General features: G+C 35.7%; 1 protein-coding gene across 3 annotated transcripts in view; it reads left to right on the forward strand.

Annotated features, from left to right (window-relative positions):
• The window catches only part of DIAPH2 (diaphanous related formin 2), a 1,060,116-nt gene that overhangs the window by 290,515 nt on the left and 754,161 nt on the right, over positions 1-15,440 (forward strand). For all 3 annotated transcript variants that reach the window (XM_053581174.1, XM_053581176.1, XM_053581177.1), the window contains one exon: positions 14,512-14,622. In XM_053581174.1, the coding sequence (XP_053437149.1) occupies positions 14,512-14,622 (111 nt within the window). The remainder of the gene's footprint in view (positions 1-14,511; positions 14,623-15,440) is intronic.

Consider the following 15,440-nt stretch of genomic DNA (forward strand, 5'->3'; position numbering starts at 1 on the left):
TTTTTTTAATTGTTGGGGATTCATTGAGGGTACAAAGAACCAGGTTATATTGATTGCATTTGTTAGATAAAGACCTTCTTATAATTGTGTCCTGCCCCTAAAATGTGTACTGCATCCTGTAAACCCCTACTCCCTCTCTCCTTCTCTTTCTTTGCTCTGCTAGTACATGGTGGGGGATAGGGGGTGGGGAGAGCCAGAGAACCGGATATGGTTTTCATTGAGGAAGGGTCACCCAGATCAGACACCCGTCTGGCTGCTTTTCTCTGATCCTGCTTGCATTTAGAGAGTGTGGCCTGGAAAAAGCCTGTTTGCTCAGGCCTAGAAAATGGGGCTCCCTGTCTAGCCCTGAATAGGGAACCTTATATCACCTCTTTTAGGTCAAATGTGTTACATTTTTTAAAAATTGGGTATTTCTTTCCAGTGTGTTCTTATTTTTTAATTTTTTTGAGACAGTCTTACTATGTCGCCCTGGAGAGAGTGCTGTGGCGACACAGCTTACAGCAACCTCAAACTCTTGGGCTTAAACAATTCTCTTGCCTCCTCCTCCCAAGTGGCTGGGACTACAGGAACCCACCATATGCCCAGCTACTTTTTTGTTGTAGTTGTCATTGTTGTTTAGCTGGCCCAGGCCTGTTCAAACCTTCTACCCTCGGTGCATGTGGCAGGCACTGTCACCACTGTGCTACGAGTGCTGAGCCTTAATGTTTTCTTTTTTTATAATACATTTGTCATTATTATAAAATTTAATCTTAATAAAGATTGATAGCTGCCTTTTATAGATGAATTCTTGAAAGTTTTGTTTTTGTTCTTATGGTTGGGCTTACCTAGCTATATTTCACTGGCTTTCAGATATATGTGTAAGTTTGTACTTCTCTTGCAAAGTTTGTTTAGAAGGAATTAAATATTTATTTATTTATCGTCAAAGTTTTCTTTAGATTTTATACTCAGTTTGCCATATTGGGCCAAGTAAATTTATATATTTTAAAAACCTTCTTTAAATAAAGTTCTAGCCACAGCTCTGTGAGTTATGTATTATTATTTTCAGTTACTGATCAGGAATTGGGTTGCCTGAAGACTAAGCAAACCACTCAAAATCACACAGCTGTTAAAGGCGAAGAGCTGTGATTTGAACCCAGGGCTTTGTGATGTAATCACTTGTATACTGCATTGTCTGTTCTTCTAAGTGACACCTCTGGAAGAGTAGTTCACCACAAACAATGAAATGGAATTGGCATTTGCTAGCCTTCAGTAAGCTGGACAGAATGGAATAATAAAGTGGCAAGTTGTTAATACGTCACGTATTGAAGAATCATAGACATCTTGCTAAGTATTCAAGAGTCGTTGTTGAATACTGATATAGATGCAAACATATGCAAACCACAATTTGAAATTTCATATTTTAATGAGCTACAAAAATTAATAATTTGTTGTAGACAGAGGTTAGCACTCTTATGAGAATTATGAAGTGGGTTTGTTTATTTGGACTATTTAATGTAAATGAAAGATATATCCTCTAAAGTTCAAAAAGGTATTCAGAATACAGAAATGAGAAACAATAGTTTAAATCTGTTGTTTAAAATATATAATTAGTGCTGTATTTTAACAGAATTACTTTTCTATTTCTGTAGTATCCTGAGACTTCTCAAAATGTTATTATAGTCTAAGGAAGTAATTTTGTTAAAATACAGGACTAATTATATTTTTAAATAACAACTATATACTTTTTTTGGATTTTAAAACAGGTTATTAACTTCTCACATATTTTTCTAGCTCACCTTTATGGTGGAATTTTGTACTCATGATAGGGTTTTCATTATCTTCAGTAGTTCACGAAATAGCTGGAAGATAAAGTGTGTATCTTTATATGCTCTCGTGCTCTCTCTTTACTGACTTTCCTTCAATTAGGAGCATTCTTCAGTCTCCTTCACTAGCACCTTCATTTGATCTGACTTACCCTTCTGACTTGCCTCTCATCTCCCTTTTTCATTTTGTAGTCCACATCGCTAAAAGAATAATCCATACTTGTTTTTCTGTTTTCTAAATTACCTTTAACAATTCAGTTTTCTCATAGTTCTCCAAAAGGCCTACAATAATCCTCTAATTTCAAAACCTAGTGGTCTCTTTCCAATCCTGATCACTTAGCCCTATTGATCATCATCCTCCTTGAAAGTTTTACTTCCTTTTGCTTTCTAGGCACCATTCTTTCCTTGCTCTCTAACTATTCATTATCTTTTAAAGGTAATTTTTTTTCTTGTGTTCTAGCCTTGGTTCTCTTCTATCAAGATTTTATATATGTACAATATGCATATAGACACATACATGTATAAATACTCATAGACACATATAAAGTTACCCCATGAATCTTCTCAATTGCTTCTCTAGCTTTTTTTTTTGGTAGAGACAGTGTCTCACTGTACCGCCCTCGGGTAGAGTGCCATGGCGTCACACGGCTCACAGCAACCTCTAACTCTTGGGCTTACGCGATTCTCTTGCCTCAGCCTCCCGAGCAGCTGGGACTACAGGCCCCCGCCACAACGCCCAGATATTTTTTTGTTGTTGTTGTTGCAGTTTGGCCGGGGCTGGGTTTGAACCCACCACCCTCGGCATATGGGGCCGGCGCCCTACGCACTGAGCCACAGGTGCCACCTGCTTCTCTAGCTTTAACATCCAACTATATGCTAGTGATTCTCTGGATTTATATGCCTAGCCTGTACTTCTGTCTATTCAACCGTACACATCCGCCTAACTAGATATCTCATAAGCATCATACTTATAAGAAATTAGAAATAGCATTTGTGAACCATGTGCCAGGAGCTGTTCTAAATACTTTAGATATTTTATCTCATTTAACCCTCACAGCACTACTATGAGGTAGTAGTATCACCATTTTATGTGTGAGTAAACTGAGGCTCATGGCAGTTAAATAACTTTCCTAGGGTCATAGTGTGCATTGAAGGCCAAGCCCAGACTATACACCTGGGAGTCTGGGTCTAGCACATATCCTTTAACTGCTGCACTTTATCTCTTCTTACATTAAAACTGAGCTCATAATCTCTTCCTCCAACCTGATTTCTCCCAAAGAAGTTGACTCTTCTTTCTGTATTTCACCTTCAGATTATAGAGATAATTATCTTTTATGCAAGCTTCAATTGTTCTCAGGACTACTCTATCCACTGCATTCAGTCAATCATCCAATCTTATCATAGTGTATCAACTGTGAATCTAACCCCTTCTCTCTACCTCCACTGCCTTTATTGTCTCCCACCAATATTATTCCAACAATTTCCTAGTTAGTACTCCACACCGGTATGTTCCTCCTCTCCAGACAAATGCTCTACACATTGTCAGTTATCCTTAAATAATAAGTCTAATTCTAACATATTTGCATTCTTAACAACTTAACTGCTAACTTGATAAAGGTGAAAAGCTTAATCATGATATACAACCTTTTCTTCAATGTGGCCCTAAATTAACATTCTGGTCATCAAGCCTGTCAGTCTTCCAAACGTGTCGTATGTTTTAGCCATACTAAACCCAATGTTTCCCAAATATGGTATAGACTTCTAAATGCCCTCAAGCATTTTATCATGCAGACTACTTTGCTTGAAATACCTACAACTGCCTACCTGTATTTGGTTCCTCCTGGTAAAGTTTAATGAGAGCACAAAGGAAGGAAAATTTAGGTGTATCTTATATAAGCCTTAGAAGGCTTCAGTGGTCAGGTAGTGATTCAATTGTGCTTCGAAGGATAAGGAATAACTTTTCAGAAATTATCTTTGCTGATAGAGAAGCTGTACTATGGTAAGATGGAAGGGTAGAAGAGCTTCCAGGAGGTAAAATAGAGGCCAGAATAGTCTGCCAGTCTCTTCATAAAAGAAGACAGAATGAGGTAATACCAACATCTACTTGAACTGATTTCTATGTAGCCAAAGAGGAAAACCTACTGTACCCTTACTGTTAATTGTTTATAGAAAGTGGGTGGCACCTGTGGCTCAGTGAGTAGGGCACCGGCCCCATATACTGAGGGTGGTGGGTTCGAACCTGGTCCTGGCCAAACTACAACAAAAAATAGCCAAGCATTGTGGTGGGCACCTGTAGTCCCAGCTACTTGGGAGGCTGAGGCAAGAGAATCACTTAAGCCCAGGAGCTGGAGGTTGCTGTGAGCTATGATGCCACGGCCCTCTACTGAGGGTGACAGTAAGACTCTGTCTTTAAAAAAAAAAAAAAAAAAATAATAATAATAATAATAATTGTTTATAGGAAGAGAATATAGTATAGTTAACATCCAATGTTGTACTATCAAAACAGTCTTCTGTTGTACTATCTAGAACAATCTTCTTCTAACATCTTCTTAGGCTGCTATTAGTCTGAAAGGTGCCATGATCCTATAGTATTTCAGGAGCTGTATGGAAAAGTATGTTAGCACAATTTAATAATTTTAAAACTGTTTTCTAACATACTTAAAATAATAAAGAGATCTGGACATGTTGTAATTAGATACGGTACACAAAAACAGAGGAGTAAATCTACCCTTTCCTGATATGTAATAGCTTCACTTATCCAGACCTTACCTATTTAATAGTTTTATCCTCTGGAATATAACTGAGAACCTAAAAAGAAATAAAAATGAAATAAAACAGGCCTGGCATGGTGGCTCACGCCTGTAATCCTAGCACTCTGGGAGGCCAACACTGATGAATTGCTTGAGCTCCTGAGTTTGAGACCAGCCTGAGCAAAAGCAAGACCCTGTCTCTACTAAAAATAGAAAAACGGAGGTAAGAGGATTGTTTGACTCTAAGAGTTAGAGGTTGCTGTGAGCTATGAGATACCATAGCACTCTACCCAGGGCAATAGCTTGAGACTCTGTCTCAAAAAAAAAAAAAGAGAGAGAAAGAAAGAAAAACAATTTGAACAGCCTAAAAAAATGTTACCTAGTCTATCAAGTAAGCCTAATGGTGAAAAAGCGCTTTTGGCCTTCAATCAGAGCCTAATTCTTCTCTTTTCTTATGTTATTTTAATTATCTACTTTCCATTCACAGCAGAATAGATGTGCAGATTAGGAGACTGGGAAGTGGTTTATTACAGACTGGTGCACTGAGATGATCAAAAAGCAACAACTGACAGATTGACAGTAAGGAAGGAGTAGGTAGAAGCATAATAAAAAAAAATTGCAACTGGAATGTAAACAATGACAACATTTGGTTTTATTTAGTGCCAGGGCAAGGAGCGCTGCACACCTCAATACCTCCCAAGGGTATCTCTGTTTTACAGCATAGCTCACTAACTCACGTATCTAATGATGCTCCCAAGTCAGCAAGAAAATATTAAATTATACCTAGTGTATTTTGTGTGAGAAGGTGGGCATTATGTAATTCGTTTCAGAAAGTGTCCCAGTGAAAGCAGATATTGATGCTTAAATAGATAAACTCTCAAATATATGGACTTATTTCATATAGCTTGATTCTTTCCATAGTGGTTCTCCAGTGTGGAGATTTTATTGTAAGCATTTTTGTAAATTAGCCATTAATGTACTCATACCAACACATACAAAGGAGTAGCTTTGGACAAAGCATTTATCACTTGTCAGTAGAAGTACATTTTTACGAACACCAGCATTTCAACATATGACTAAGGAGAAAATTTGTGGAAATGAGCATTTTAAATATTAAGTGTTGAATGAATTTTTGATACTACTTAGGAAACTTGTTCTATTTATTGACAGTTTCAGATTGCTGCCATTTTTAAAATGGGGATTATGTAGAGATATCTGTACAATGTAGTCATTTTCCAGGGTTAACCAAAAATAACTTCTGGTTTAAAGAAGGATGCCTTTTATTTTAAATTAGCTTCAAAGTTGAATAATTTTCAGATCTATCATTTTCAGTAATAGAGGGTCAGCAGTGATCTCCATTATATGAAAATCAACAGCCACCTTTTGAGGTTATCATATTATCTTCTTCAGCGCTATTTGGCACTATTGGTCACTCCTTTATCAAAACTCTCTCATACCTTGACTTCCATGTTTATGAGCTCTCCTTCTTTTTCTTTTACCTCTGTGTTTCATTTAAAATTTTCATTTCTATGCTTGGCAATTAAAACTGCTAATTCCTAGAGCTTGATTTTCCTTTGGTCCTTTGTTTTTCTCATCCTGATGATCCTTATCCATTCTCATGATTTCAACTAGCAATCATAGGTGATGTCTCTCTCTGAGCTCTTCTCTTCTGAATTCCTTCCAACTCACAGACCCTGTATGTTCAGCTACCACCTGACTAGATTTCGGTTTCTATATGTTCTTAAACATACTTATCTTCCTTTTCTTCATCCTTCTCCTTCCTATTACTATCCTTTCTCCAACCTTGACCTACCTTTCTCTTGTATTTCTAATCCTGTGAACCTTAGCATTATCCATCAATTAGCATACACCAGTAATGTAATAGTCATCTTCAGATCTACCCTTTGTCCATCTTCTGTTCCACCAGCTACCAAATCTTATCAATTCTACTTCCTTTATGTTCTGCTTCCCTTCTTTGGGAACGCACTCATCTCTCCTCACCTGCATTGCCAGTTCTTTATTTCAGGGCATTGTAACATCTCAGGTTTTTCTCACTTCTCTGAGCTCTTTAGTATGTTCTACCCTTAATCATAGCGCTCTAGGAGGCTGAGGTGAGTGGATTGTCCAAGCTCACAGGTTCGAGACCAGCCTGAGCCAGAGCGAGACCGTTAGCCAGTCTCTAAAAATAGCTGGATGTTGTGGTGGGCACCTGTAGTCCCAGCTGCTTGACAGGCTGGGGCAGGAGAATCGCTTGAGCCCAGGAGTTTGAGGTTGCTGTGAAGGTATAACACCATGGCACTCTACTGAGGGTCATAAAGTGAGACTCTGTCTCAGAAAAAAAAAATGTTCTACCCTTCATTATGGCCACCATTACATCATCTTCCACCAAACTGTCTTTCTGGAATGTACATGTTGTCAGATCACTCCTTAAATTCCAACAGTGTCATCCCATAGCCTCTAGGATTAAAGTGTAGTCCTAGCCCATACAAACATACTTAATCTTTTTTTTATGTTTATATATGGGTTTATTGTAATTTTTTAAATTAAATCATAGCTGTGTACATTAATGCGATCATGGGGCACCATACACTGGTTTTATAGACCATTTGACATATTTTCATCACACTGGTTAACTTAGCCTTCCTGGCATTTTCTTAGTTATTGTGTTAAGACATTTATATTCTACATTTACTAAGTTTCACATGTATCCTTGTAAGATACACCACAGGTGTGGTCCCACCAATTACCCATCCTCCCATACTTCATCTTGTGTCTGTTGCTTTCTCTCTAACTTCTTATTCCACTTAACATGTTCTTTTCATCCACTCATACTGTACTTTGTTTTTTTTCTTTCTTTTTTTTTAGTTTTTTTTTTTGTTGTTGTTGTAGTTTGGCCAGGGCTGGTTCAAACCCACCACCCTTGGTATATGGGGCCGGTGCCCTACCCACTGAGCTACAGGCGCCACCCCCTATACTTTGTTTTCTGAACATTTTATGCTGTTTATCTCTCTACCTTCATACCTTTGTGCATGACTTTTGCCTGGAATACTTCGCTGTTTCTTGACTTAATTAACTTGTGCTTTACATTTGTATCTTTCTCTTTGGTACTTATTTTGCCTTAAATCATTTTTTCCTAACTCTTGCTGGGCTAGGATAAAGAATGACCTTGTTAATGTCAACACAGTACTTAATAAGTTCAAGTGTGTGACAGTGTCAATAAAATTTTAAAAGTACAATTTATCCCCACTAATGGCAGTATGGACAATCTGTCTGAGAATGCCCTAGAGTTGGCAATTATTGTACTCCATAGCTGTATGAATCGTGATCAGACAGATAGATGTTTGTATGGTTTTCAAAACTAGTAAGTTAAATAAAAGTTTTTTGCATTTTTCTAGTAATTGTGTGAAGGTATTCATGCTTAAATATTTTCCTTTATTTTTTATGTAAGAAACTGAAAGCAATTTGTTTTTGTAATTACATATCTCATACTAATAAAATTTCAAATATTTCATTATTATTATTATTTTTAGAATGAGTTTCACTCTGTTGCCCTTGAGAGAGTGCTGTGGTGTCATAGCACACAACCTCAAACTGTTGGGCTCTGGCAATCCTCTTGCCCAACACTTTCCTATTAGCTGGGACTACAGGCGCACGTCACAGTGCTTGGCGATTTTTTTAGAGACAGAGTCTCCCATTCTGTTGCCCTACGTAGAGTGGTATGGTATCATCATTGCTCACAGTAACATCAAACTCTTATGCTCAAGAGATCCTAGTGCCTTAGTCTCCTGAGTAGCTGGGACTACAGGTAGGTGGGACTGCAGACACTCGCCACAATGCCCATATAATTTTTCTAATTTTAGTAGGGACAGGGTTTTGCTCTTGCTCAGGCTAGTCCTGAACTCAAGGAATCCACCCGCCTCGGCCTCCCAGACTGCTAGGATTATAGGCATGAGCCACTGTGTCAGGCCTACTTAAATGTTATTCATTTACCACATTGTGACCATTTTATTTGGAACAGTTAGGAAGTACAAGGAAAACTCTAAACAAGTACATAGGAGCCTTGGCTTTAGAAAGTTTGTAATCTGTTTTGTGGTATTTCATACTGTATACCATTCTTCCCTGAATGAAGACAATAGTATACTGTGACTAAAGAATGCAGGTGATTATTATAGAAATAAAATATACTATGATAATGAAGAATCATAATGTGATAGAAAAACTGATCATGATTCACTTTAGTGTATTACTATACATGGTACAAATTATTAAATGCTTTATCACATGCACAAAACTGGTAGTTTTGATCTGTAATGCTTATGCATTTACTCAATAGCATATACAGAGGATGCCTAAAAATGTATACAGATTTTAAGAAAGGAAGAAACTGTATTAAATTTGTAATACTGAAGTCATATTTGACTTCTGCAGTTACAAGAGGTGCCCAGGTGACTTGTGTTCATCCTTTGTCATTGGTATATATTGAGCATTACAATTTTAATACAGATTTTTCTTTTCTTAAAATGTGTATACATTTTTTCAGCACCATCATATGACACAAGGAGAGTATAGATTAACAATGCAAATACAGAAACTGATAATATTTACTGATTAAACATCAGAATTGTGGTCCTAGCCTGGCATATTTATTAATAATGGAGATAATTCACTATTTTTGGTGATTTTTACATTTTAATTCTCATGGAAGCTGTATTTTAAACTACAATAGATATGGGAGACCATTTTGGAATGTAATGCCATTATAAAGAAACTAAAGGAACTCTGGAAAATAGACTTTGCGATATTCAATTCAAGGGCATTTTTTTTTTCCAGTCAATTACAAGTAGAAATGATATTCAGCAAGGCCAGATTTGTACATAATGGTGTGTTAGAAAGTACCCAAAGCTAAAGATTATGAGACTTTAGTTCTACTCCCATCATTGAGGCTTATTAGTTGTATAATCTCTGGTAAATCATCTAATCTAATGTTGAAATTTTATTTTCACTTTTAAATGAATATAATGGACCAGAATATTTTATGTTTTCACTATTTTAAAAGTCCCATGATCCTTTATTTTCCATCTCTGGAGCTGGACTTTTTTTTTTTTTTGGAAAGAAAATTGATTTTGCATTGTAAAAGGCCAATAGAGTTTGCTAATGCTGGTAAAGATTTATGTACTTGGAATAGAGCACAGCAATTTTGAAACTTTCATTATTCTAAGAATGAGTTTTATATTTCTTTGGAGCTTAGGTTTTGAGATTAGTCCAGAAGGCTTTTTCTTTATAATTTCTGGTGTAGTGCTGTTCAATCAAACTTTTCTCCATATACTGTGTCCCTGCTGTCCAACATGGTAGCTGCTGTCCACATGTGGCTATTGAGTACTTGAACTATGGCTAGTAAAAATGAATAATTGAGTTTTTAATATTATTTAATTTCAGTTAAATTAAATTAAAACTGTGATTAGTGGTTCCCATATTGAACAGCACAGTGCTCTACTGTGTGTGCACGTACACTTGTATGTGTGCATGTGTTTGAATGCTGAGTAGGGAGTGGGTTGATAGGACCTAAAGGAGAGGGAATGAGAGATCATTATTTTGTATGATAGGATGTTATCCACACTTTACTGCTCAGGATGTGTAGAAAGTGGAATTTAACTCAATCTAAGAAACATAATTTTGCTTTTTTTTTTGCATTCCATTATATATCATAATAACCATTTCATATACTATACAAATCACACATTGTTAAAATTGTATATTATTCCAATTAACCTATAGTTTTCAAACTACATATTCTTAGTAAATTAAGTATGATACACCAGTTAAATTTTATTATCTACCCCATCCTTATAATTTTTGGTTGTATGAATCTATGAATGGCGTTTATGAATAGACATTTGAAATGTGCTGGAAATTATTCAGTGTATAGTAAAAAATCATGAATTTGCTCCTTGCTATGTGACCTTGTGTAAACTATTTACCTTCTTTGAGCCTCATCTTCATCATCTGTGAAATAAGATTAATAATAACACCTCATATGGTTTTTATGAGGAGGAGATTAGATAGTGAATTATGTAAGGCACTTAATACATTGTCTATTAATTAATAATAATAAAAATAATAATGAGGGTAATGGTTTGGTGGTTTGTATTTTGCACTGAATTTAGAATCCACACAAGGGGTATTTCATGTGTATAATTAAGTAAAAATATATCCTTCCCATAAAGCTATTATCTTTTAAAAATTTAATTTTGTATTCGTAAATAGTGACAATTATTTCAGTTTGAGATTGATAATGTTCCTATTTTCTGAAAAAGGACATAATTATGTGGCAGCATGAGGGCCTAGAAATAATTAAGATGACATTTTTGTCCCCCACATTCATACAATATAAATATTCCTATAAAAGGATATTCTTGTAGTAGATTATATTGAAAATGTCTGTCTTATTTTATTTGTAATTACTAATAGCTGTCTATTGGAATTTGATAAACAATAAATAGTGCATTCTTATTTTAATTTTATTTTTTATTTAATTTTATTTTTTTTTTTTGGAGACAGAGTCTCAAGCTGTCACCTTGGGTGGAGTGCTGTGGCGTCACAGCTCACAGCTCACTTCAAACTCTTGGGCTTAAGCGATTCTCTTGCCTCAGCCTCCCAAGTAGCTGACTACTGGTGCCCACCACAATGCCCAGCTATTTCTTGGTTGTACTTGTCATTGTTGTTTGGCAGGCCCGGGCTGGCTTCGAACCCGCCAGTTCCCATGTATGTGGCTGGCACCCTAGCCTCTTGAGCTACAGGCACTGAGCCAAAGGTGCATTTTTATTTATTTATTTATTTGTTTATTTATTTATTTATTTAGTTTATTAAATCATAGCTGTGTACATTGATATAATCATGGGGCATCATTCACTAGCTTCAAAGATCGTTTACCAAGTTTCACATATACCCTTGTAAGATGCACCGCTGGTGTAATCCCACCAATCCCCTTTCCTCTACCCACCTCCCCCCACCCTCCCCTCCCTTTCCCCCTTCCCCCTATTCTTAGGTTGTAACTGGGTTATAGCTTTCGTGTGAAAACCCTAAATTAGTTTCATAGTAGGGCTGAGTACATTGGGTACTTTTTCTTCCATTCTTGAGATACTTTACTAAGAAGAATATGTTCCAGCTCCATCCATGTAAACATGAAAGAGGTAAAGTCTCCATCTTTCTTAAAGGCTGCATAATATTCCATGGTGTATACATACCACAATTTATTAATCCATTCGTGGATTGATGATTACTTGGGCTTCTTCCATGACTTAGCAATTATGAATTGGGTTGCAATAAACATTCTGGTACAAATATCTTTGTTATGATGTGATTTTTGGTCTTCTGGGTATATGCCCACTAGAGGGATTACGGGATTGAATGGCAGATCTATTTTTAGATCTCTAAGGGTTCTCCATATCTCTTTCCAAAAGGAATGTATTAATTTGCATTCCCACAAGCAGTGCAAAAGTGTTCCCTTTTCTCCGCATCTGTGCCAACATCTCTGGTCTTGGGATTTTGTGATATAGGCTAGTCTCACTGGAGTTAGATGGTATCTCAAAGTAGTTTTGATTTGCATTTCTCTGATGATTAAAGATGATGAGCATTTTTTCATATGTCTGAAGGCCGCGCGCCTATCTTCATTTTTAACCCAATGCCTTTACCTATTCAAATTACTGACTTCAAAGTGTCATCTAATTATTTTATCTTATAGTCAACTTCTATGTTTTAGTATTATACTATATTATACTATGTATTTATGTATATCAAGTGAGTTTTTATAGCTTTGCAACATTTATGTCATGAAATGTAAGGTTATTTTGATATTGACATATTAATTATATTGATTTTTATTATACCCTGATCTAAATATTTTTATTTGTGTAAAAGTGCAATCGCAAGACTCATTAACTAGTTTCGTACAGAAATGTCCTCTTTACTTGTGGGGTATTAAAACAAGCCGTTAAGCTAGAATTTCTTCTGGCAAAAACAATCCTAGCAGATGGCAACTTTTCTCTCTATTAATTTTGGATTGGTCATGTACTTTGGCTTGTTCGGTCATGTCATAGCTGTAACATAACAAGAATCATTCAAGCAAATACAATGATGATATAGCTATGGACATGTACAGTATGCAGATTTTAGCCCAGACTATTGAAACTATATAAAGACTTACACAATTTCATATGGTAAATAGAAGGTTAAGTAATCTATTTAGGTAAGTCTATGGCAAATATTCAGTCAGTTGTCTAACTGTTCTGTCTTTATGTTTGAACATTTGAAAATACTGGATTACATTGTTCAGTTATCATTTACATAGCTAATAATGTTGGAAACAACCTTAATCATACCTTTGAAACATGCAACTTTTGATTTTTTAATCTAGATGTGAGGTAGATAGGCTAATCTCCCCCAAAACAGTTTAAATGTATGAGATACAGATACCAAAGTAAAACACACCTTTTAATCTTTTATCCCATCTCAGAGAAAAAAAAAAAAAAACTATCATAATAGGTCTGGAGAAGTCAAATCAAATAACATTTAAACAATTTTCCTTTTGGTGAAGTGATTTTCCCATACAAACTATTGGTTTATTTGTGTCTACTTCTGTATATACTTAACATCTTTACCATACCTGGTGTTTTCCAGGAGTCCCCTTAGAGTTAGCTTTTTGAATGGCATTCTCCTCATTGCATGCTTTTTTAAATAATCAATTTAAATGTGGAACTTTTCAATTAAACTATTAGCCAGTTGCCCCCTGTTTGAGCAGCACTTACCAAAGATGATATTCAGGAATAATGTATGGCACACATGGCAATTAGTATTTTGTTGATTCCCTTCTAGCTTAAATTATGAGAAAATATGTCCTCTCAGCTCTGCACCTGTGACTCAAGCAGCTAGGTGCCAGCCACATACACCTGAGCTGGTGGGTTCGAATCCAGCCCCGGCCCGCCAAACAACAATGACGGCTGCAACCAAAAAATAGCCGGGTGTTGTGGTGGGCACCTGTAGTCCCAGCTACTTGGGAGGTGGAGGCAGGGGAATCTCTTAAGCCCAGGAGTTAGAGGTGTGAGCTGTGATGCCATGGTACTCTACCCAGGGCAACAGCTTGAGGCTCTATCTCAAAAAATAAATAAATAAATAAATAAATAAATACATAAATAAATAAATAAATAAATGGAAAGAAAATATGTCCTCTCTTATTATAGGAACCTCAAAATTTGAAGGTAGGAAAGGCAAAACTCATTTTCCAGTGTCAGTATATTTAATGAAATACTTTATTTGAAAACAAGCTCTATACAGGTATATGCTTTATTATGCAATACATGTTAGTGTCACAGTGCCTTCTGGCTTATCTTAATTTACTTGCATTAATTTTTCTCAAACCTAGTAAGTTAATGCATCTTAATTATGTATTTTAATACTCTATGTAGTTTGTGCAAATCCCCCCAATAAGGGGATGGAGACAGTGTAAATCAGTGTAATAATTTATCTAAGTTATCACTGTTGCCTGTTTAATATTAGGGTATTTTTATGACTTTAATTTATTTTAGAAAAGTGTTTATAACCATGTAGAATTGAGGCCAACTGTGCTCTGAGGACAGGTGGGTATGAAAGGTAAATTTTATGATCTTTTTAAAGGGCTCTGTGCATAGCACACTTTTGGTACTTTGGGTTTCTCAGAGGGAGTTTAATATTCCTTTATATTGTGTAACAAAGCATAACATACTTGACCATCCATCCCTTTCTTAATAGAATTCTTTTGGACATCAGAATAATCACCATTGTACAGTAGAAGTATTTGTATTTCTTATTTGTTTTTTTATTATATATGTACACCTTTAGTGAATGCATTGTCTGAATGCATTAAGTAAATATTTTGTTAATTTATTTAAATGTGTTTTAAAACAAAATTTGCTTTCTCACTGCAGGTGGCCTGCATGCAGTTTATAAATGCCCTTGTCACTTCTCCTTATGAGCTTGATTTTCGAATACATTTAAGGAACGAATTCCTCCGGTCAGGACTAAAATCAATGTTACCAGTAAGTTGAGTGTTTACATTTATTATGCTGATGAACATTAATATTTTTCTCTCTTTGTACAAAAATATTTCTCGAACCAGACTAAATGAATGTGCCTTGCAATTTTCTTTTGTAAACTATCATTAGATGTTTGTTTTTTAAGCTTTTTAAGCTTTTTAAAGCTTTTCAAGTTTAAAAACTTAAACATTTTAAGATTGCAGTAATATTAGTCTCTATATACAAGTTACGTTTCAGAATTCGGCTAATGATGTGCTCTGAAGTGATATGTTTCTGTTTTTTGTTTTTTGTCTTTTTCAAGTCAAAAGGGAACTTTCTTTGTTAAATTTTGAATACTGAGAACATAAAATTTGGGGGCTTTGAAGTTTTAATTTTTATTTAAAATTTTCTGCATTCCTCTTTGATAAACTTAGATTTATTGCATTTGTGTTTATTGTAAGTCTGCATAGAATTTTTTTTTGGGTTAATTTCAGTGAATTTATTTATTTTTATTGTCTGGGATTCATTGAGGGTACAAAGAATTAGGTTAGATAAAGTTAACCTAAAGTTGCATTTATTAGATAAAGTCCCACTTATAATTGTGTCCCGCCCCCAAGAAGTGTGCCGTACACCGTGACCCTCCATGCCATTTCCGTCTCCCCTCTCCCCATTTACTCATTCCTCTACCCCCTCTTGTATTAGCTCACCTACTGCCTTCATATTAGAATTGAGTACATTGGATTCTTGCTTCTCCATTCTTGTGATGCTATGCATAGAGTTTTGATTAGTATATTTTAGACACATTGCTTAAGAATGATATTCTTGATATTTCTTTAGAAACT

This window comes from Nycticebus coucang, chromosome X (genome assembly GCF_027406575.1).
Source record: "Nycticebus coucang isolate mNycCou1 chromosome X, mNycCou1.pri, whole genome shotgun sequence".
NCBI classification, from domain to species: domain Eukaryota; kingdom Metazoa; phylum Chordata; class Mammalia; order Primates; family Lorisidae; genus Nycticebus; species Nycticebus coucang.